Source organism: Chionomys nivalis, chromosome 22 (genome assembly GCF_950005125.1).
Source record: "Chionomys nivalis chromosome 22, mChiNiv1.1, whole genome shotgun sequence".
Classification (NCBI taxonomy): Eukaryota; Metazoa; Chordata; class Mammalia; order Rodentia; family Cricetidae; genus Chionomys; species Chionomys nivalis.
In genome coordinates, this window is record NC_080107.1 from 16128779 (window position 1) to 16152142 (window position 23364).

Genomic DNA, 23364 nt, shown 5'->3' on the forward strand with positions numbered 1-23364 from the left:
GAAGAGAAGCAGGCACAAGCCCTTGCTAACCCAGAGGCTATCTCCAACTGACAACCACTCACAAAGGACAAGTTATTTTTTTTTCCCAAAGAAGCCTCACTGGGTATACAAACCACACTTAAGGGAGCAATAGGCATGAAATGAACTCAATGGTCCTTTTGGAAGGTTTTTTTTTTTTTTTTTTTTTTTTTGTTTGTTTGTTTTTGGTTTTATTTGTCTCATAAAGCCTTGTCCAGGCCCTTTCTTGTCTTACAGGTCTTTTCCTTATTATGTTATGATTTCTGATTTTATGTTTTTATTGGATTACAGTTTGTGTGTGTATGTGTGTGTGTGTGTGTATCTATCTACATTTCTTGTGCCTTCTCTGTGCCTCTTTACTATTTGTTTTGTCTTATTCTGGTTTGTTTGTTTAGTCGCTTGTTTGTTTTCTAAAGAAACAGAGAAAGAAAGGGTGAGAATTTGGGTGGGCCAGGAGGGGGAGGAAGTTGGGGAGGAGGAACTGTGGTCAGAATATATTGTCTGGGAAAAAAAAAACAAACTATTTTCAATTTAAAAATCATTATGTAAATGTATTTATTATACTTCGCTAGCTATTTCAAAAGCCTGAGTGAATAATCTCTTCACAAAGGCTAAAAGCCCTGAAAGGAGGATGCCTGGTTGGGAGTTGGCAGAAAAGCACAGCACATTCAAGGGTTCAGGGTCACAGCATTCCGATCCCCAGACTCTCACTTAGTTTGTGGCTATGTAATAATCTGCTAGCCCCTCATATTCCTTTGCAGGGAAGAAAGATCATGTGACCATCTCCTGCCCAGTGGATGTCAATTAAAAAAATCACATTGCCACATCCGGGGCTTGTTTAGAAAGTCACGTTTCTCTTCATTTCCTCCATCTTACCCACCTGCCCCAGAGATGGGAACGTGAGAGGAGCTCACTTAGCCACGGTCCAGGAGGAAGATGGGGAGAAGAGTGATGGAGGTTCCCAAAAGAAGACTGCTTATGACCGGCCTTCTACATCTAGAGATGTAAACTGCAGCTTGGCTTAAGTCACCTCCACCTCTACATGCATAGTCCACTCACACAAACATACATCCCATAATATAGTTAAAACAACCACTGTTCTGCTATTACACCCAAACTGTTGCACAATAACAAAGGAAAATTCTATGAAAATGTATGCTTATCTTTATTATGAATATTGCCTGCATTTTTACACATTTTAATTAAATTATAGGCATCACTTTTCCCCTTCCCTTTTCCTTCGTTCACCCTTGCCCACATCTCCTTCCTTCAACTCTTGTTTGCTTATTTTATTTTGTGAGTATATGCAAATCCTCCTGGATGTATGTGCACTGTCTGAATGTCTAGTGCCCTCAGAAACCAGAAGGCATCAGAGCTCCCAAAATTGGAGTCCCGCACTATTCCGGGAACTGAACTCTGGTCCTTTGAAGAACAGTAGGTACTCTTCCTTGCTGAGCCATCTCTGTAGCACCTTTTTAATACTTTTATGTAGTTCTTGAAACGTTCATCCATTCATGTAATGTAAATAGTTTTGATTTACCTCAACTCTCTCTAGTCCCTCCCTAACCTATCTCCCTATCAACATGGATAATCTGACTCATCAAAATGTATGTGCCTAGAATCAACACACCAAAAGACAAATGAGAATTAGGGAGTGTTGCGGCTTGGATCTTAAATGCCTCACAGTAGCTCATGTGTTGATGGCACTGTGCAAACGATAGAACATTGAGTGGTCAGGGTCTAGATGGCAGGAGTAAAGAATGGGATAAACTTGGAGAATGTACATCCCCCTGCCCACATCCCCATGTGTGTGCCTGTCTGTCTGTCTCTGTCTCTCTATCTCTGTCTCTTTCTTTCTCTCTGCTTTTTGGTTACCATGAGATAAACAGATCCCCTCTGTCATGTGTTCCATGCCATGATGCCCTGCCTCACTCCACAACGAGAAACATCAGAGCCAGCTGACCAGAATCTGAATCTCGAACCTTGTGAGCCAAAACACATCTTTCCACCAGTTGTTTACTCTGTGTATTTTGTCTCAGCAAAAAAAAAAAAAAAAACTCACTCATACAACAGGTCCAGGCACATATGATGGGACAACTTGGTAATATAATATTTACCAAAAAGAAATATAAGCAACTAAAATTAAAAATATTTGTGTATAAGGCAGAAGATTTTAATTTCAGTTGAGGGATACTTTTTAAAATTGACTTAATAACTCAGAAATCACGGTGTCTTAAAAGTAGAGAAAATATGCATAACCATGTGTAGTGGAAAGGAAACATCTCAAGGCAGACGAGCACAAAGAGAAAGGCCTGTCTGCCTTTCAAGTGGCGAGAGGAGAAGCATCAGTTAAATGACCTGTAGAGGATTCTCCAAGGGAGAAAGCTAAGAGCAAAGCAAACATTCTCCTCTTAGAAACACTGAAGAGCGCACACACAGGGAGAGAGATCAAGTGAGAATCGAAACAGGAGGCAGGACGCAAGGCTCAGGCAGGCAGGGAGAACTAGGAATGCCTGAATGCTGGGGAGGTGTGTGTGTGAGTGTGTCTCTGTGTGTGTGTGTGTGTGTGTCTATGTGCTTGTATATGCACAGGTGTGCACATAAATATTGGCATAGATTAAAATATAAGACTATTTAAAATCCACTGTGTTTTTCTCTAGGATAAATTTATCAAGAATCATAAGACAACAAGGCAACGAGAACCTGAACTAAATTCTTTCATGCAATTTAGTTATAACATAAATGTCTCTCTATTAGTATTTCCATTTTTAAAAACACATCATTTTTGAGATTGAACAAGAGCAAAAGCACGCCACACCCCCATCTGTAAGTCCACACCCCCTAAACAGCCTGATTGCTCTTTCGCGCATTTTTCTTTGTCTACTGACTTATTTTAATGCTATGTTAGAAAGCCGATTTTTGTCTCTATTTCCATTCAATAAAACTGGAGTTCCTTGAGGGCCAGGCTGCTTTATTTCCTTGAGCTCCCACCTTCGCTTACCAAATAGAAAAATATATAAAGAAAATTGTCCCTGCTGGGAGAAGAATGAGAAGAAAAGAGGAATCGGCAGCAATGGCTTTAAAGAAGAGAAAGACCGAGGCAGAAAGCAGAATGCAAACAATATCTTGGGAGGATGCCTGCAGGAAAACCTGCCAAGGACAGCTGTGAGAAACCGCAACACGGCGGTGCCCAGACTGCGATGATGCGGGAGTGCTTACCCTCCCTGCTGTAGATTGTGTCCCACGTCTAGCTTAAGCCACACCACAGCGGGATCATCTCGTGCTCTTTTACAACGAAGACACTGGGAAGAAGTGAGAAGCAGACTAGAAAGATGTCTGATGGACAACTAGTTACACATCCAAGGTAAAGTTTTGATTTGAGGTTGGATAGCAAAATATATGAAAATCTGTTGCATAAGGAGACACGTTACCAATAGCGGTGTACGGTATTAGTCCTGCACTATAGGACTGCTTTTTTTTTTTTTCACAGAAGCAAAAAAAAAAAAAAAACCTTCTTCAGAGCAGAGCAATAGCACAGGGTATAGAGGGAGACATTGCCAAGATGGACAGTGGGCCATAAGAGTGAGAATATTCCAGGGCCCTACACGGAGTCTAAGAGGAAAACAAGCTGATTTAATTATTAAGAGTATGGTTTGCATGGTCCACTATTTTGATTGATGGATTAGTTCATTTGTTCTTTTTTCCTTCCTATAATGCTTCTGATTATTTAAACATCATTCTTTATTGATGGTTTGGGAATTTCACACCATGCTCCTCAATCCCACTCACCTCCCAGCCCTTTTACATCTGCCTCTCACTTTATGATCCCTGAAAGAACCACCCCAAAATTAACTAAAAATCAAACAGACAAACAAAAAGTCACATCACTCCTCCAACTTTCCAACACCTCTTCCTTCATCCTAGTGGCATCAGAAGCTGTGGTGTGTCACGCAGTGCACCCTTTTGTCCAATCAGCCCTACCTGCACAGTGTTCATGGCAATGAATCATTGGTCTGGTTCAAGACTTCTGGCACACCATCACCATGGGGCCCTCACCTAAATGCCTCATGGAGATCCTGCTGTCACTGTTGGCAGAACCAGTCCCTTCATGAAATCTAGCTACTAGGAGAAGGGATAGATTTTAGGGTGGACCAACTCAATGCCCAGAATGTGGGACTGGGTGGTAGCTTAGCTGGTCGATCTGGGCCCCGGGGACAGCTCTCCAAGGTCCACGATATTGAGGCCAGCTGGATGTCACCAAGGCCCAGATGGCAACATAAACCACGCAGATCGGTATGGCCCCAGTGAAGCAAGGCCCTGGGACACCAACGTGGTCTCAGGTGGTTGTCCAGACTCTGGGCAACTGCCCAGTAACCTGTGGCAATAGGAACATCATGTCCCATGGCAGCAGCCTTGGCCTGGATAACACCATGACCTCATGTGGCAGCACAGGCCAACCAGATCATCATGGCCTGGTGGTGGTATGGACCTCTGGCATCCATGTGGCCTACAGTGGTACCGTGGGTATGGACATCAACACAGAACCTGGCTGTGGTAGGAACATGGACTCAGATATGGTCCTTGGTAGCAGCTTGGGCTTGGATGTCACCATGGCCCCAGGTGGTGGCCCAGACCCTGGCATCAGCATGGCATTTGATAGTATCAGGAGCCACTGGCATCAACACAGACCCTGGCTGTGGTGGGGTCATGAACCCAGACGTGGCCATCAGCTGCAGTCTGGGCCTGAACATCACCCTGGCACTTTGTGACAGTGCATAGGTTGGGTATTGTAATCCTGCCCTCTATGGCTTTGCATTGTAGACTAAAATGGAAAAATCAGCTATAATCTATCAAAAGAGGTGATTTTGTGATATTTAACAAATAGTGTGATGACATTTTAAAGGAATCTTTTTTATCGTATTAACCTTATAAAAATTCTTAGACCAAAAACTTACATACTGTTGATTATTAAAAATTCAGCTGAGTGTTAGAGTATATATGAGATTCCAGTGACAGCGAATGTGTATGTTATTGGGTTTGATAAATTTATTCTTATTTCTGATAAGTAATATTCTAATATTCTGGTTTTCTCTGTTGTCGCTGTGACAAAACAATGACCAAAACCAACTTGCAGTAGAAGGGGTTTACTTCATCTTCTACTTTCCAGTCTGGCATAGAGGAAAGCCAAAGCCTGACTGAACACAAGGCAAGAGACTGGAGCTGATCGCGTGGAGGAATGCTGCTCACTGGCTCACTCCCTCTAGCTTCTTCAGCTACTGTTCTGAAAACAGCTTTTTTCTTAAGTCAAATGCCTAAGGATGCTGACACTCACGGTGCTATGTAGACTAGACTGGCCTTGAACTCACTGACGTCTACCTGCCTCTGCCTCTCAAAGAGCTGGGATTAAAGGCATGCTCCACCACAGCCCAGCTGAAAAGTAAGCCTTTAAAACAAATTGAGTAAGAGCTAATGTGTTGAAAAGTATGTGTTTCTATTTTCTGGCAACATAAAATCTGTGCAATAGCAACTCTCTTGATTTATGTGATTCAATAATTATTTTATTTTATATTTAAAAATTAAATCATGCCTACATAGAATTCTGCAACCGTTAAAATAGTACCTTGATTAGAAATCACTTATCAGTAAACAACTGATAAGTCCAACTGACCAACTATTTTGAAGAAGAATAGTGCAAATGCTAAGTGAAGACGGGTAGGACATCAACCTGGCTCTACAGTTCACCAATAGAAGGGCGCAGAGAAAGCACCAACAACCGAACTTCTTGAAATCCCAGTTTTACCATCTGAAAAATCAGTGCCCATGTTATAGTGCTGGAGTAGTAATTAAACATATCAAGGCATGTAAAAGATAAGCTATACATATTTCTTATATGATTATAAGATAAAAGGCCATCCTGCTTGTGAGTTGAATTGAAGAGATCCTGTCTTCATGCTGGAACTTGGGAGATGCTATTGTAACAGCAGCAGCTGGCTTTAGCACTCCATTCCTCAGGCATCACCCCCTCCTCCTGAACCGTGTGTGTGCTGTGCTGGAGCCAAGCAGGACTCCCTCCCTTGTCTTCTCATCCCTTATCCTTTCCCAGTCTCCTATTTTTGAGTATTTTAAGTACACTTTTTTTTTTTTGTCCGAGCAACTGTATCATTGCTTCTCTCTCCCTCCTTTCATCTTTGATTTTCCAGGCATCGATTTCTTCTAGCAAACCACACTGGATAAGTGTTACGGGAAAAAAAGAAATAAATAACCTGGGCTACCACTTACTTCTCTGTCCTGGTATCTTCTGAAAAGTCACATTTTATTGATACCCAGATGTGTCGAGAATTCAGGGGACCGAGTCTAAATGACACCAAGCAAATACTTGCTGTGACTGTCACCCATAAACCATGCCATGGAGAGCGCTCATCAAGCCCTCCCAGGTGCCCATTAAGAAGGCCTACACAAGCACTCAGAGAGTGTCTGGTGCTAATAAACACATAGGTATCTTCAAAGCCTGATGCAGTCAATCAAGAGGGAGGCAGTTGCCAAAACACCCTTGCTTCAGCATCCCTGGAGTACTTCTAACAAGGAGACAGGGCCAGCTCAGGGTTTCACAGAGCCCAGGCTTCCCTGCTCAGTCACTCACAACAATATCCGCAACCTTTCCTTTATCCCTTTTACTCTAAGGAGGTGAAAATACTGCTTTAAAAACAAAAAAAGTTTCAGCTTCAGGACTACCCAAAAAGTCAAAACTCATCTGAGTTCTACGAGACACAGTCCAGGAATACAGACATTCAGGAGTCTGATACCAACAGCCAATGAGCAAATACAAAACATTCCATTTGAATGCAGTTCGTGGAATACTTGTTGGATGTCTCATTGAGAATGGAATCTGTGGGCCGCTTTATTAATAGTAGACTATACTATATTTTGGGAACTGGGGCTAAAACACCACGAGATGAAATATAATGCTAGACGAAGAATGAGCAATACAGTTATTTCCAGTCATCACTGTAGGAACTGATGTAAGAATATTAAACCGGGATTCAGTCAGATGCGTGCAAGACCAAGAGCCAGACAAGTTGCTCACTGTTGTTGGAACTCTGTGAAGATGCTTAACTGTCTTAATATGTCCCACAGAAGTGCTAAAATGATGCGTATAAGATGTCTGCACAGAACCTCCCAGTGAACGATCTTTAAAGGCTCTGTATACACCAGTTTTTACTACTGTGATTATTGTACAAATATTAATTTTAAAAGACTAAAGCCAGCAAAAATGGAAAGAGCAAACTCTGGAGATAGATATTTCTGCCGCTGCTGTGGTTTATTCCATCTTGTCCCATCTGACTCTTTTATACTAACAGGACCTGCTTGTACTCAGGGGTATTTGCATTGAGCTCCTGACCCAGGTCTTTTCCAGGCTTCTCTCTCACTACACAAAAAGTCAAAATAAACAGGCAGAAAAAGACCAACCACGTGTCTTATCTAAATATTTACTCTCTCTTAAGTTAGTCTTTCATATTAGCTACTAACAAAATTCTTGTTGCCCTTCGCATAGACATTATCACCATCACCACTGTTGTTATCACCATAGCAACCTTTTTGGGGTGTTACTGAATACAGGTACCGTTTAAGCCATTTTACCTTAATCATTTTAGCTTATGACAAAAGCACCAGTCCTTATTAGTATTTACAGATAAGCAAACCCAGGGCCATAGGTGTTATAATTCTTGTGTCTAAGTAGATAATCTTTTATTAGAATTTGTGCAACATGCCACGACATTTTGAACGACAGGATACTTTATGTGTGAGTTTTAACACTCATCATACAGCAGGGTCATCCCATATGGGTTATATTAATTTTAAGATTCTCAGTCATGTGACCGAGGGTACTTTATGACCCTTAAAATTCTGAAAACTATGCTGCCTAAATGCCTATATGTTGGACTGACACATTTAATTGAGAAATATTCAGACACAGTTAGCACATAAACAACACAACTGTTTCCATGGGACATGCCCACTTAGGTTTAGGTACAGACCCAGGGCCTTGCACTTGGCAGGCAAGCACCTCTGACCTAGACCACAAACATCCATTTGATTTTCCAAGTGATGTTTCATTTCTTCTAGTTCTTCATTCTTTTGTGACTTCCCCTAGGGAATTTTAATTAACATATTACTTTGTTGTCAGATAATGCCCCATCATGATTTCAGGCAGCCTTGAAGACAGCTGAGAAATCATTGAGAACGTGCTGACTATTCCATTCAGTTAGCAGTGGTCTAACAAACAGTTCCAGCTCCTTGTTCCAACCAACTCCCCTTAATTTGGTTCAGATTTGTATTAAACTCTTCTGCTCTGTTCTAATGCACCACACTTGAAGTCCACGGCTGTTTCTATTAAGACAGCTCAAAACAAAATCCACTACAATATTTATATGATTCTTACTACAATATTTATAGAATTCTTACTACAATATTTATAGGATTCTTACTTTTAGTGGAGTCTACAAGCTGAAAGCAAAAGAAAATGATCACTAGAACTTCAATACATGCAAATAATACCCACAGGCACAGAGAAATAAACACTGAACACATACATTTTTCCTCAAATATCGTACTACAAATAATTCAGATATGAGAAATGAACAGTGCACTATAGTTGGCGGGCAAGGGCATTAGTGGGCTCCTATACTAACTTCAAGATCAACCTAGTCTTACATCTTATAACCGAAATATGTGAAACAGTTTAATCACTATCAAGATTAATCTTAACAAAACGAAAGCTCAAATTTTAACTCTAGCCACAGAGCAAAAACTACAGTCTTCAGTTGTGGATTTTTTCAATTATGTCAAATGAAATGAATATACAGCAGAATGTCATTCTCTCAAGTTCAGCTGACATCCTGGGGACACAACCATGCAGGAAAGCTACGTCATGGTTCTCAGACAAGAGACTGCTAGTTTTCAGAAAGGCTCCAAGGAAGCAATATTCTGTTTTAATCACCGAAGGTGGTGAGGGGAGACCAGATTGCATGTATGTACTGTAGATACAATACGGTAGTGTGTGGTGTATTTCAGAAGCACGGTAGCAATGCCCACCTGGGACTTTTACAAATGGCTGTGAGGACAAAGGTCTAACACTGTAACATGTTTAGGATCTCTAGAGTTAGGGAACATCTGACAATATCACTGGGAGTAAACGTGTGACAGGTTAATTCTGACTTAGAGAACTGTATCACTGGGTATAGGTCCCTCACCTTCCTATAATGGCAATAGAGGATTGTATCATTGGGTATAGGTCCCTCTACCTTCCTACAATGGCCATAAAAGTATAAACAAGACACAGCTTGAAAGTAACCAATACAGTATAAAATATCAAACTATACACTGTGAAGAAACAACGGGAAAGTTACTGAAAGAGAAAATAACAGAAACCAAGAGCGGTGGGCTAATCTTTGGACATCCCCTCCAAGAAATGCAAGAAATCTTTGCAAAAGATACAGAAAGTCTTTTTAAATTATATAATAGGATCAAACTTTATATTTGAAACCCACAAATTTGCTAAGTTGTACATAAAATAAAATTCACTTAATAACCGCATTTTATGGATGTTAATGCTTGCCCTCCTTACTTCAAGTCGCTTCATTTAAAATGAAAGAGAATTTTACTTAAGGAACGGAAGTGGGAAAGCACAACCAGACCCATAGCCCAGCCTTCTCTTCTTTGGTGTCCACAGTTTGCCATTCTCTGGTCTCAAGCACGGTTTTAACTCTGTGAAGGCCAGTGTTCCTCTCAGTGCTTAACCTACACACACAGGTCATTAGCAACCCATGTCTCTAGCCTTCTTGTAAGTACAGTGTATCGGCAATCTTTACAGTCTGCTAAAGTGACAGTGTCATATATGAAAAATGGCATTATGTTCAATTTTAATTTCACTAATTTCCTAAAATACTTGCTAAAATTGAATTAGCATTTATGTGTGTTATACAAATATTCCATAACCATAACATTAGTTTTTCCTTGGTTTTGAAGATGTCTTTCTGTCATCCAAATACCAATTCTTCACCAGTTAGTAACTTGCAAATATCTCCTTCTAATACGCAGCTATTCTCTTGGCTTTCTTGAAGGTAGATTGAATTATATAACTGTGTTTTGATGTACTCATATAGAAAACATTCTTTCATACTTTTCCCCTTTTAGTCTACTATAAAAGACATTCTTTTTTTCAAATCTTAAAGTTTTTCAATTTATACATTTAGTTCTTCACTGCACTGATAACTTATTTTCCTATGTGGAAATGAGGTGAGGATCTAATGTTATCTTTTTATTAAAATTGCCATGTGGGCTGGAGAGGTGGCTCAGAGGTTAAAGAACACTGGTTGTTCTTCCAGAGGTCCTGAGTTTAATTCCCAGCAACCACATGGTGACTCACAACCATCTACAATGAGATCTAGTGCCCTCTTCTGGCATGTAGGCAGAACCCTGCATACATAATAAATCAATAAAATCTTTAAAAAAAAAAAAAAAGCCATGTATTGTTGTAGCCACTTCTTTCCCAATTCATCCAGTCTTTCTCCAGTCACATACGAAGCTGTCATTTAAATGTGGGGTTGTCTCTAAGCTCTCCATTTGTTCCATGTACAGACTTGAGCTAATCCAGCATTTTAAACCATCTTTGGATTTTAATAGTCAAGCTAAGCTATGAAACGTAGAGCCCTTCCTTTCACTCCTTTTAAAAATTGTCCTTTTTATTGTGTAGGAATTTTATAACTAGATGTGTCCACATATGTATTTTATGTGTTATAGAATGTAAAGTCATGCAAAATGCAGAGAACAGTATAATACATACAGTCTCATGCTTCGATTTTTCAGTATCATTTCTTTTTTTTTCTTTTTGCTGGGCGACTTGAAAGAATTTCCAAGATAATCATCTCTTTTTAACCATGCTTGCAAGAGATGAGGACTGTGGGTTTGTAGCCTTCAGATGGGCTGACCCGGAAGCTCAAATATAAAATAAAAGATCATATAAAAATTTTAAAAAATACAAATAAAAATATAGATTAAAAGCTTAAAAATTTACTAATTTCACAAAACAAACTAAAATAAAATCAATAAAATGTACTTTTTTAAAAGATCAGAGTGCAAAATAATAAGGCTTCTTTTTTGTTTAAAGAAGTGATTGAAGATCACTGTGGCTGGAGTTAGAGGATGACAGGGAGGCAAGAGTGAAGATGTGATCGAAGGGCGCTTTTGAGAGCCACGGAGCCTGCAGAGTTTGAATGACTGGTATTCAGGGAAGACTGGAGGCCTGCACAATCGGGGAGGTGAGAGAATCCGGAAGGGTTGTATAGGAGGACACAGAGGAGATGACAACTATGTGGAATTTGGTAGTGGGACAACAAGGGATATAAATGGGAGGAGCTGAAGTACATTAGTATAGAATATGACTGTGGAAGAGAAACAACTATCCAGGACAAAAAATAATGTTCTCTCTCTCTCTGTCTCTCTCTCTGTCTGTCTCTCTCTCTGTCTCTCTCTCTCCCCAAATAAATCTTAGCAGCCTGAGATAAAAAGCTAAATCTAATGTCACTATTTATTGAGGCTACATGTTTGCTCCCCATCCTGAATTTCAAACGAATGGAATAAAAACTAAATTAACTGTATTTATAGGATGCTAGTGATCTGACTTTGTAATGCCTTTCCCCCAGCTGATTGAAAAGCTGGTGGAAGTGAAAGCAACGTGCATTCCCTCCTGTGTGTTGCACTGCTACTGCATAAACAGCTGCTCAGCCGCCAATTAAGCAGAGACGCTTCTGCTCGGGAAAGCTATATCTAAGCAAACGAAACCGGGAAGGTGCATGCTGTGAATACATAATTATCGCGGAATCCTTTTTAAAGCACAGCTCAGTACTACGTGCATATTTGAATATGGTAACCGATAAACCAGGATCTTGATACTTTGCAACAACACCCATTAAATCATAAATTACTAATAACATGTGAATTCATATGCATTTTCACCAATATCCATGCCACTATTAGGTCCTAAATTAATGCATCATTCTTTTATCATTTAGCGCTATGAGGCAGAGGCAGGTGGATCTCTGTGAGTTCGAGGCCAGCCTGGTCTACAAAGGGAGTTCCCGGACAGGCTCCAAAGCTACAGAGAAACCCTGTCTCGAAAAACCAAAAAAAAAAAAAAAAAAAAAAAAAAAAAAAAAACTGATATAAAATAGAATGATATTTATCAAGAATTGAATCAGAACCAATAAAAACAGCAAAAATAAACAGTAAAGTTCTTTAAATATCTAAAAAAGATGAGGCATTTGCACCAATAGCAATGATGTAAAAAACAGAATACATTGTGTTGAAAAGATGCTAAAGTGACATTGGACTGTGAATTCCTCCGCAGAGCAGATTATGTCCTGCTTGCTTTTCTATTTCTACCTCCTCCTAGTACAGAAGTGAACATCAGAGAGGTAATGCCCAGTCAGTTGTCCATATACTCACCAAACCATACAAATATTTAAGTGTTCACCAGCTGCTGGTCACACAGGACCTTGCTCCTTCTTTGCCTGAGCATGCACGCATTTCTTAAAACTTCGTGAGAGGTACCCTGCTTACTAATAGAAGGACACACAGTGGAAGACAGATGTGGAGGACGGTTGCAGGAAGATGAGGAGGCAAGGAGAGATGCTATGTATGACGGGAAAGTGGAGGGAGGAGGAGATGGGAGAACCATAAACACAGATTTAAGAAAGAAAATTGACTCTAGACACCTAGAAAGATGGTTATAATGCACTAATGAGAAACTGCTTTGGAAAATGTCATTTATTTAATTTTCTCAAAAATAGTGAAAGATTTCAGGTGTTCCAAATAAAAAACTGGTATGGGATCAGGACCATCTACTGAGCGCTAATGAAATAGACGGACGAAATGGAGCCAGGGACAGAGTATGGAAGGATTACTGAACGCCAGGGGCCTGGGTACAGCTTGGTGGCTTACTTGCTTCCTAGAAGGTGTGAGACGTTGGTTTAACCACTAGAACTGAAAAGGAAAGAGCCAAGTGATGGGCGCAATGCTCTATGGGAAACCAAGAGACTGAGGTAATACAGGGGCAAGCTGAGGAAAGGGGGCTACAGTCTAAATTTGGAGTACAGGAATTTTATATTCCAGAGGTTTCCAGAGGAGCTCCCCAGGTGCTAAATGGAGTGCTGGTGGAGGTCAGGAAAGCAGCAGAAGTAAAGGGGTCACGACGGAAGACTGCAAACCATCAGTGAACCACTGCACATTGCAGACATCATGGCTGCCTGCTAGTGTACAAAACGTGGACGAAGAGACAGTCCCATTGCTAACGCTTTTAAATGTTAGTGGAACGCCCCTATGGTCCAAGTTAGTGGCAAAAAGGAAGACTAGGGTGAGTCTTGGTGGGGAAATATTTTATGTGAGCCTTTTAGCAAATAGAGAACTTGAATAATTTCAGCGTGGAAGGCAACAGGACACACATTTCAGCCTCGATAAGTTGCCAGAGGACATAGTGTGGTTAGCAGCTATATCTAACACACTATTGATTTTCACAGCCTCTCTCAGGCATGTAATATCAGCTCACCCCGCATCAATCAATAAGCCTTACAGAATACTCAAGTTAACATTTTCTAAATAACCGCTCGTTCATATTCTCTTCCTCCTCTCATCTCTATCCCTGCACTTTAACCCTCTCATTTCTGACAACTAAACCAAACATGGAAGGACTTGGCTGATCTATCACACACCCGTATGTGTACGTGACCTGGTGGTGATCTTCATGATGCCAGAAGTGGCCTGCAGCTGGCTTCCGGTCTGTTCTCATAAGCTCAAATTAACTGGTTATTTTCCCAAAATAAGGGGGGAACCTCTTAATATAACAGTAACATTTCAGGAGCGACTTTATAACTGCTTATATTTTGCTATTTTATTAAATGTAGGACTAGCTTAGAATCTTGTTTTTAGGGTCAGTATCACAGAGTAGGAAGGATATTTTTAGTATCACTGAGTCTCACCTCCTGCTCAAACTTCCAGACACCCATAGTGAGCTTCTGCCTAAATGCTCCTCCAGTTGCATGTGTGTGTGTGTGTGTGTGTGTATCAGGAAATCAAGGGATAGACTGCTGCAACTACCTTTGCAAAACGAGCCTTCCAAATATTATCGTAAGGTGGTAATGACATCTGTGCTACTGACTGCAGGAACAGTCACTCTTTGGAGTCATCACTCACATGTGGCTGCGACACAGAGCCTGTGACATGAATTCTATTACATTCTTTGAAGTGAAATCCAAGTCTTTAGTGTTCTTTAACTGCTTAATAAAGATTAAACGGCAGACGTGTCCCAGCTGTACTTCCAGGAAAGCCTGGCATTGAAGTCCACTTTCTACTGATTCTCCGTATTAAACCCTATTGTGAAACGGGGAACGAGGGAGAGGAGAACTGGATGAAAGCTCTGACTCACGTGTTTATGCATGGCGGATTCGGAGGAAAAGGTGTGCCGTGGGACGAGGGAGGGAAGGAGGAAGAAAGACAACCTTCTCGGCTCTTGGGAAAAGCATACACACATCGTGATAATTAATTTCCACTCGCTATGGCTATAATAACTCTTAATTGCACACCAGTTGTTGAATGTGAAAAGAACAGTGTGGAAGCCTTGTGTGACTTGGAAAACATCAGCACTCCCACTGAAAGACAGCCACTCCCTGCTTCTGTGTGCAGTTTAGGACGGCCAGCCCTTGACCTCGTCACAATTTGTGTCCTGTACGGTACACATTTATTTGTTGGAACACGGCTGCAGGAGAAATGATACGTTCCTTTAGGGACCATGTTTCATCACACAGCTTCTCATTGCTTATGCAAAGTACCAAGAACCTGGAGAGGGCATGAAAAAAAAAAAGCCGTTCCTTTCTTTTCCCTGGCGAAAGAGTCACCGGGATTTGGCGAAACAAAGGGTTCCTTGGGCCTATGAAGTCTGCTGCTTCTGTTCTGAGGAGAGTACAAACTACGACCTTGGTTGATCACTGCTAAGTGTGCTAGTTGCCTAGCAAAATTTAGAAGTTCAAGGAAAAAGCCAACGCATTCTCCCTAATTTGCATTTTGAAGCTGTCATTATCATAATGCGGTATGCTACAAATTGAACGCTTTTACAGGAGGCTGAGAATAGGGTGGCACTTTGCGCTACCTCGGGGACTGACATGAACCGACCAATCCTATTTTAGTTTCTGAATTTGCGAAAACAAAACGCTGTAGTGTTCCGTGTGCTGGTGAGCATGCATTGCAGAGCACACTGCTCGTTTCTACTGGAAGGAGGAAGCCATGATGCCTGAAATTTAAAGAAAGGTAACCACATTTCCACAATTTCAGTGTGAATCCAAATGTTTCATATTGCTGCACAGGCTTAATAGTCTTAAATTTTCCTAGCCAGGCAGGAGTGGCGCACGCCTTTAATCACTACCTCAGGAAGCAGAGGCAGGTGGATCTCTGTGAGTTCGAGGCCAGCTCTGGTCTACAAGAGCTAGTTTCAGGACAGGCTCCAAAGCTACAGAGAAACCCTGTCTCGAAAAACAAACAAAAACCAAACAAAACAGAGCAAAATAATCCTTCCTTAATTCAAGACAAGATGCCGTCTTCATTTTTGAATTTTTGATGGTAGAAATGCAAGGTAGGGGAATAAGACTCCAAAGGGTTACAATCATAGATTCCCATCAAGAAGATACTGCTAATACACTTTTGTCTAATATAGTTGAAATAGTAAAGAAAATATTTTCTAAAATGTTACAAATTGATTTCCTGGAGTCACAAATAATTGTAACCATTATTAATTTTTCTTTGAGTCAAAGCCTCCCTATGTAGCCCCGGCTGGCCTAGAACTGGTTATAGAGACCAATCTGGCTTAAAACTCATCAGGATCCAACTGCCTATGCGTCCCAAGGACTTGGATGAAAAGTGTGTTACTAAACCAGCACCAAAATCCATTTAAAAAGAAACAAACAAAAACTTTCCCTGCTGTTCTCACACTGGCTGAAAAGCTCTTAGCCTACATATTTTGGGTAGAAGTCTGCCATTTGATTCTATGCTATTTCTACCAGCTCATCTCCCACCCCCCATAATATGAAGGCAGGAAGCAAAACAGACTACTATCTGGAAAGGATGCTGTCAACAAATTAATAACTGCACTGCCTTTAAGAATTAGAATCTGTAAGGCTGGAATAATGGCTCAGCAGTTAGGAGAATCTGCAGCTCTTCTAGAGGATCCATTAATGGTTACCAGCACCCACTTGGGGCAGCTCACAACCACCTTCTACTACAGCTTCAGATGATCAGAGACCTTATTTGGTCTCCCCAGGCACCTGAACATGAATGGCATGAACACACACGCATGCGCACACACACACTCACACAGAAAATAAATCTTTTTTTACTTATTTATTTATTTATTTATTTATTTATTTATTTATTATGTACACAATATTCTGTCTGTGTGTACGTTTGCAGGGCAGAAGAGGGCACCAGACCTCATTACAGATGGTTGTGCGCCACCATGTGGTTGCCGGGAACTGAACTCAGGACCTTTGGAAGAGCAGGCAATGCTCTTAACCGCTGAGCCATCTCTCCAGCCCCAGAAAATAAATCTTAACAACAAAATCAGAAGCTGCTAGATTCTTCTTAGCACCTGGTTACAATGACACTTTGATAAACCTAGGACACTCCTTTCTCCCTAAGAGCCAATAGTAAACACTGATCCCAAACACTTCAGGGACTTCTTAGACATTATAGAGTATGTTCTGATGGAAAACGAGGGGCTGAATCAGTAGCTAATATGCTTGCTGTACAGGAATGAGACCCTGAGTAAGATGTAAGAACTAGGAAAAAAGTCAACACACACGTGTGTACACATACACACACGCACATGCACACACACAGAGGCATGCACATACACACACATATAGTTCTTCATGCTATTTCTTCCTTCTGTCCTGCATAAGTCAATGAAAGGTGAGAAACAATGATCGATTGTTTTTTTGCAGTGCAACTTTGAAACATCTCACTTGGGATTGCAATATAACACTAACAGAATTAAAAATTACTGGGTATAAAAACCCATCCATCAATCTAATCTTTCAACAAATCAAATCGTTTCCAATTTTCAGGTCATGGAACCAGTCTCTGCTTTTGAGCACACACAGCTTTTCCCTGCGGATATAAAGGAGATTCTCCCTCCTGCCTTTCTTCACGTTATCTCATAAACATTTCACATATTGTGTGATTTTCATAACTACCATGAAAATAAATTCATTAATGGGTTCCTGTAACATAATGAATCATTTTTCCACTCTCGAACACGCTGCAATCCTTCCCCACCCCGTGTTCTCTTGCTACCAACATTTTCACTTACAGAATTTTCTGTTGCTTTTGAGGTTTCCACCTTCACATGTATTCTCTGAATACAGAGTCAGGAATATCTGAATGGATCTACTGAGACAGCACTTTCTGAATTTCACAGTCATTAACAGCAACATGTACACCTACAATGTATACCACGGCTTCTGCCAGCATTTTGGTATTAGCATTTTCTATTACAGGGAGGAATACTAGCTTCATAGCGGAGAAGTCTTTATGATTTCATATTAATAAAATATATACTTTTTTAATCTACGTTTTATTACTATGATTGTTAAATGCTTTACTGTACGAGGTGACTGTATTTTCTACTGTGGATTACCTCTGAGGTATGCCTTAGTTGGTGGCTCTTGTGAGGGCAGGGGTGTGTCGCCGTTGGTAAAGGGCTTGCCTAGCATACACAAAGCTCTGGGTTCAATCCCTACCATAACGTAGACAGGGCAAGGAGACACAGGCCTATAATTATGGCATTTTAAAGTAAAGGCAGAGGAGAAGTTGAATTTCAAGAAGACTATTTTCTTCTGCTACATGGCAAATTGGGGGCCAGCTTTGAATACATTAGAAACTGTCCCCCCAAAAATTATTTATACATGTGTTTTTATACACTAGAGAATAATTGTATACATTATTAAATACACATTTCTAATATAAGCTGGTTTTTTTTTACTTTGATATTTTATAGCAAATATGCTTGATATTTTAATATCATTAAATATGTTAATATGTACCAATGTGAATTCTTCCTATTCCTTGAAAACACACAGCAATCCTACCAAAGGTCTTATAGATGCAAATTCATGATTCATTATCTTTCAATTTTTTATTTAGTCAATATGGAGCACACTTTGTAATAGTATGAGAAGAGAGTTTATATTGCTTCATTTTAAAAATTGTTAATTGTATGAATATTTATTAAAATCCTTCTCCTTAGCATTTGATATCAGTTATTTTCTTCATATTAATTTCTTGCATATACAAAGCCAGAATTCTCTATACTTTGCTAGGTAAAGCATCATAGGAAAAAACCCAGCTCTATTGCTGTGAGTGATAATTTGATATCTGGAATGGGTTTTCAACCTTAGGTCTTCTCTTTACTTGTGTTCATTACAATGAGTCATTGGTCTGGTTTGAGGCCTCTGGTTTCTGTCATACTGTCAATCCTGGGCTACGCCTTCTTTTTAAAAATATCCTCTTATAATTAACTTATTTCTCAATATATCTTTTTTGTTTTCTTTTTGAAACAGGGTTTCTCAGTAATTTCCTGGCTGTCCTGAAATTCACTCTGTAGACCAGGCTGGCCTCAAACTCAGAGGCCCACTTGCCCCCGCCTCAGTGCTGGGTTAAAGATGTGCGCCACCACTGCCTGGCTCATTTCACCTCTTAAAACAACCTACTTGATGGTTAATCGGGACTTGACCTCTGTTATCATAAACCAATCCAGAGGGCATATATATCTTTATATACAAAGATATAATATGCATCTTGATTAAATCTTTTGTAATACACAATCAATACTATTTTTAAAGATGACATTTGTATTATTGTATAGTGAAGGAGCTGAGAGAGATAACGGGAAAGATAAAAACTATGCCGTGAGACATGCGCAAACAGCTAAGCTCAAGTTATGGACACTCTTCGCTCCATCACCAGTACCATGACCAGGTCTCCAGCAAAGATTGGGTAATATCAGAATCCATGGCGTAGCATGTGCATGGTATGAACACCTCACCTGCCATGTTTGATGAAGCTGATGTTGCCTTCATCACTGATATCAAAGCCAGAGGTCCACATACCTCTTTCACATCAGAAGCACAAGCTCACCTCGTAACCTCATGATATGTACAAACCATGTGCGCTGTCCCCACGGTTTGTTACTTTTCTGTTTTAATAGCTGTAACATCTTTTCTTACTTTCCATTCATTTCAGATTGCTCGGAGGAATATTGCCGATTAGAGCACGTACACCTCAGGCTCAATGTTTAAGGAGCTCTTTACGGTCTCTTTTTAAAAGCTTGAATCATTGGGTTTCTTTTCCTAACGGAGGCTGTCACCATTCCAAAAGCAAGGAGATGTTTGAGATTCACATATTAATAATATCAGCTAATAAAACAAACAAGGCTGGCAAGATGACTTAGTGGGTAAAGGTGCAAAGCGTCGAGCATGGGAACCTGAATTTGAGCCCTGAAATCCACAGGGTGGAAAATGAGAATCAATTCCCACAAATTGTTCTCTGCCCTCCACCTGTGCACGGCTTCATGCACACACTGCCCGCCCTCACTGTACACAGAGCCAGTAATACATACATATAATAACCAAAGAATTCAGCTTAACAAAACAAAAGACAAAATGCCATGGATTTGAAGGAGAACAAGGAGGAGTTCATGGGCGGGTTTGGAGGGAGGAAAGGGAAGAAGGGAATGATGCAATCACTATAGTGTAATCTCAAAAGCCCAGCTGTCTATCATGATATTGTTTTGTTGTTGTTGTTTTGTTTTGGTTTTTTTTTTTTTTTTTTTTGGTTTTTCGAGACAGGGTTTCTCTGTGGTTTTGGAGCCTGTCCTGGAACTAGCTCTTGTAGACCAGGCTGGTCTCGAACTCACAGAGATTCACCTGCCTCTGCCTCCCGAGTGCTGGGATTAAAGGCGTGCGCCACCACCGCCCGGCTTGGTTTTGGTTTTTTGAGACAGGGTTTCTCTGTAGTTTTGGAGCCTGTCCTGGAACTAGCTCTGTAGACCAGGCTGGCCTTGAACTCACAGAGATCCGCCTGCCTCTGCCTCCCAAGAGCTAGGATTAAAGGCAGGCATGAGCCACCACTGCCCGACTCACAGTAAAATCTCTTTGTTTTAAAAACATAAGTCCCTTGCTTATGTAACTAGTCCATGTCAGTTTCTTGTGCTTAGGTTGCAAGAGCTTCCGAATTTTTCACAGCCCTTCTTTAAAGCTCACATTACTGAGGCGACAGCATTGCAGAGAAAGGAATGGAAGACACAGCACACATTCTTATTTTCACCTCGGTGGACTTTGTAATGCACTGGGTGGCAAAAGAAGTACCTGGGAAGGGGCTGCAGCTGGGGAGAACGTGGAGCCTCTCACGCTTCAGTGTGTGGCCGAGCAAACTGTTTCTGCCAACACTTTCCACTAGCAAACGCAAAATGCGACCTTTCATTTCCTCCCGGATCATTTCGGCTACGGGGATATGCCTGCTTCCCTACCGTCAGTTCACGCCTTACTCCATATTTCCCATCTGTGCCCTGTGTACTACATGCTTTTTTGAAGAGCAGGAGGAAAAGAACGCCTACTTTTGCCAACTCAGTGGGTTAATAGGACCGAATAAAACACTGCTAACTCTGCTTACATAATGGAATCCACTGAGGTGTCTCAAAACTATCTCGTTTTTATTTGATTTTTCTATTTCACTGATTACTGAAATTTAAAAACACACGTCTAGCCATAAAGGTAAAGATAAAAATGACCAATACTACACAAGATTTCCTCCCCGCCCCCCGTGCCCCGCCCCCTCGGCAGAACCTGATAGCGGCTCCGGAAGCGGTTCCGGTACACGGGTACTCACGGGTGAAGTGATTAGAGGTGGACGGGTTGACACTGTCCCCGCTGTCAGCGCTCTCACTGCTGGAGACTTCGTCATCTGATTCCCGGGCAGAGGAGCAGGGCGAGGAGGCGTCCACATCTTCAAACTTCCTCTTTAAGATTCCACTCATAGCTGCAGCGTTGTCACATGTACCTGGAGGAGGAGGAGCCAAACGTTGAAATGTGACTGCGGACTGTGGGGCCAACGTTTCCCATCAGTTTCTCATGTGACTTGGATACATGGGCTGAGCTGTAGCTGTCCCATGAAAGTATCAAGAAGCAGATTTCTTTTTATATTTCAAGTTAACAAAATACAGGGTGAAAATTAATTGGAGTCCTTGACACTTCAGTTAGTCCAACATTTCAATGGTTTTCTAATGTCTTTAAGAAATAGTTCAGGCAGGCAGCGGTGGCCTATGCCTTTAATCTCAACACTTGAGAGGCAGGGGCAGGCGGATCTGTGTGAGTTCGAGGCCAGCCTGGTCTACAAGAGCTTGCTCCAGAACAAGCTCCAAAGCTACGGAGAAACCCTGTCTTGAAAAACAAAAACAGGGGCTGGAGAGATGGCTCGGAGGTTAAGAGCACTGACTGCTCTTTCAGAGGTCCTGAGTTCAATTCTCAGCAACCACATGGTGGCTCACAGCCATCTATAATGAGATCTGGTGTCCTCTTCTGGCATGCAAGCATACATGGAAGGAATGTTGTATACATAATAAATAAATAAATTAAAAAAAAAAAACAAAAAACAAACAAGAAAGAAAGAAAGAGGGGCTGGAGAGATGGCTCAGTGGTTAAGAGCATTGCCTGCTCTTCCAAAGGTCCTGAGTTCAATTCCCAGCAACCACATGGTGGCTCACAACCATCTGTAATGAGGTCTGGTGCCCTCTTCTGGCCTTCAGGCATACACACAGACAGAACATTGTATACATAATAAATAAATAAATATAAAAAAGAAAGAAAGAAAGAAAGAGTTCAGCTTAATGCAGTACCGTTAGTCTTTTTGTTGGCAAAATAAGAAAATCCACTTAAGTTCATGGAATTCTGTTTAAAAAATATAAAATGGCAATGCCCCCAAAGTCAGAAGTGATTACCACACTGTGCAAAATTCATCTAGGAGAAACACTGAAAGTAGGATGCAAATTTTTTATATTTAGAAAATTTCAAATTCAAGGAGCCTAGTTAGCAGAGCATAATGAAGCATATGAAATCAATTCTGAATTTTAGGTGGTTTCCATTTTAACGCTGCTGCAAGATGAACTTTGTCCCCATGCTACCTGATTGTTGAAGCTGCTGCTACCTTTCCAGAAATTTCCTGAGGTTCTGAGGCTGGCGATTGAACTAACTGAGTGGAGCCAAAGAGTGACATGTCTCCTTCTAAATCATTTGCTTTGCATGAATGAATTTTCTCTTCCCCGGGTGCCTGCTTAGCCCTCATCGTTCCTCTTTTACCTTGACAACCAGTTAAAGGATACCAACTTTCTTCTCAGTATAGTGATAGTTTAGTAAATATATTAGCTCAGGTATTTCAGTACGATCTCCCTTTGAGAAATTAAAAGTTAACTTAGCCCAAAATATTGCAAGTTGATTCGAGACATTTGAACTCTCGTGTAAGTTCTCCCTGTCACACACAGCCGTCAGTCAGTCTGGTAGATCAAGAGGGAACGAGTCCCTTAAAATTATTTAAAAACCACTCATTTACGTGATCTCAGAACTGCTCTCAGAAATCTCGGAAAACCACCCTTCGCCTGTGCAGATCACAGCATAAGCGCCTGCTCAAATCCCCTGGGCTGACCCGGCTCTCAGTCTGATCTGAGTTCTCAAAGTGCACTAGCTGAATCAGTAGCAGCAGTGAGACCTGGGAAAGAGACGCTTAGCAATGCATCTTTTGATGTCTGAGCCAGCTCTACCAACTCGGAAAGATGCAGACATTATAGTCTTTTGGGAAGCAACAGGCGGGCATCTCTAAGACATCTGAGAAACCCTTGCCAAATGTTCACTTTGTGTTCCAGCACCTTCTTTCTTGGATTTTACTCTCCATGAATGTGTTGGACACAACTCGGTGCCCAATTTCAGGTCAATTCTCTGGCCACCTCTGGTGTGACTTTTAAGAAAATCAAACATTGACGTTAGATGCATCATGTCTTTTTTCTTAATTTCAATTTAATCCTTCTAGGAAAGTGCCGAGTAGCTGATATATTTATGTTTAACTCATTGAGTGGAGAAATTTTTTTTTTCTCAAAAGGTAAAAGCAAGCTACCTGCTGTCGGAGCAAGGGACCACTCTGATGGACTCCCTCGAACAGCAAAACACCTCAAAATTAGTTAACAGCTTTATTAAATGT

The 23364-nt window shown here is 40.9% G+C and overlaps 1 protein-coding gene across 6 annotated transcripts in view; it reads right to left on the reverse strand.

Moving 5' to 3' along the window:
* Positions 1-23364, reverse strand: part of Csrnp3 (cysteine and serine rich nuclear protein 3) — a 184743-nt gene that overhangs the window by 58734 nt on the left and 102645 nt on the right. For 5 of the 6 annotated variants that reach the window (XM_057755103.1, XM_057755105.1, XM_057755104.1 and 2 more), the window contains one exon: positions 21007-21177. In XM_057755103.1, the coding sequence (XP_057611086.1) occupies positions 21007-21177 (171 nt within the window). Of the gene's footprint in view, positions 1-21006; positions 21178-23364 lie in introns of those variants that run through there. The other variant, XM_057755108.1, reaches the window with a different exon arrangement.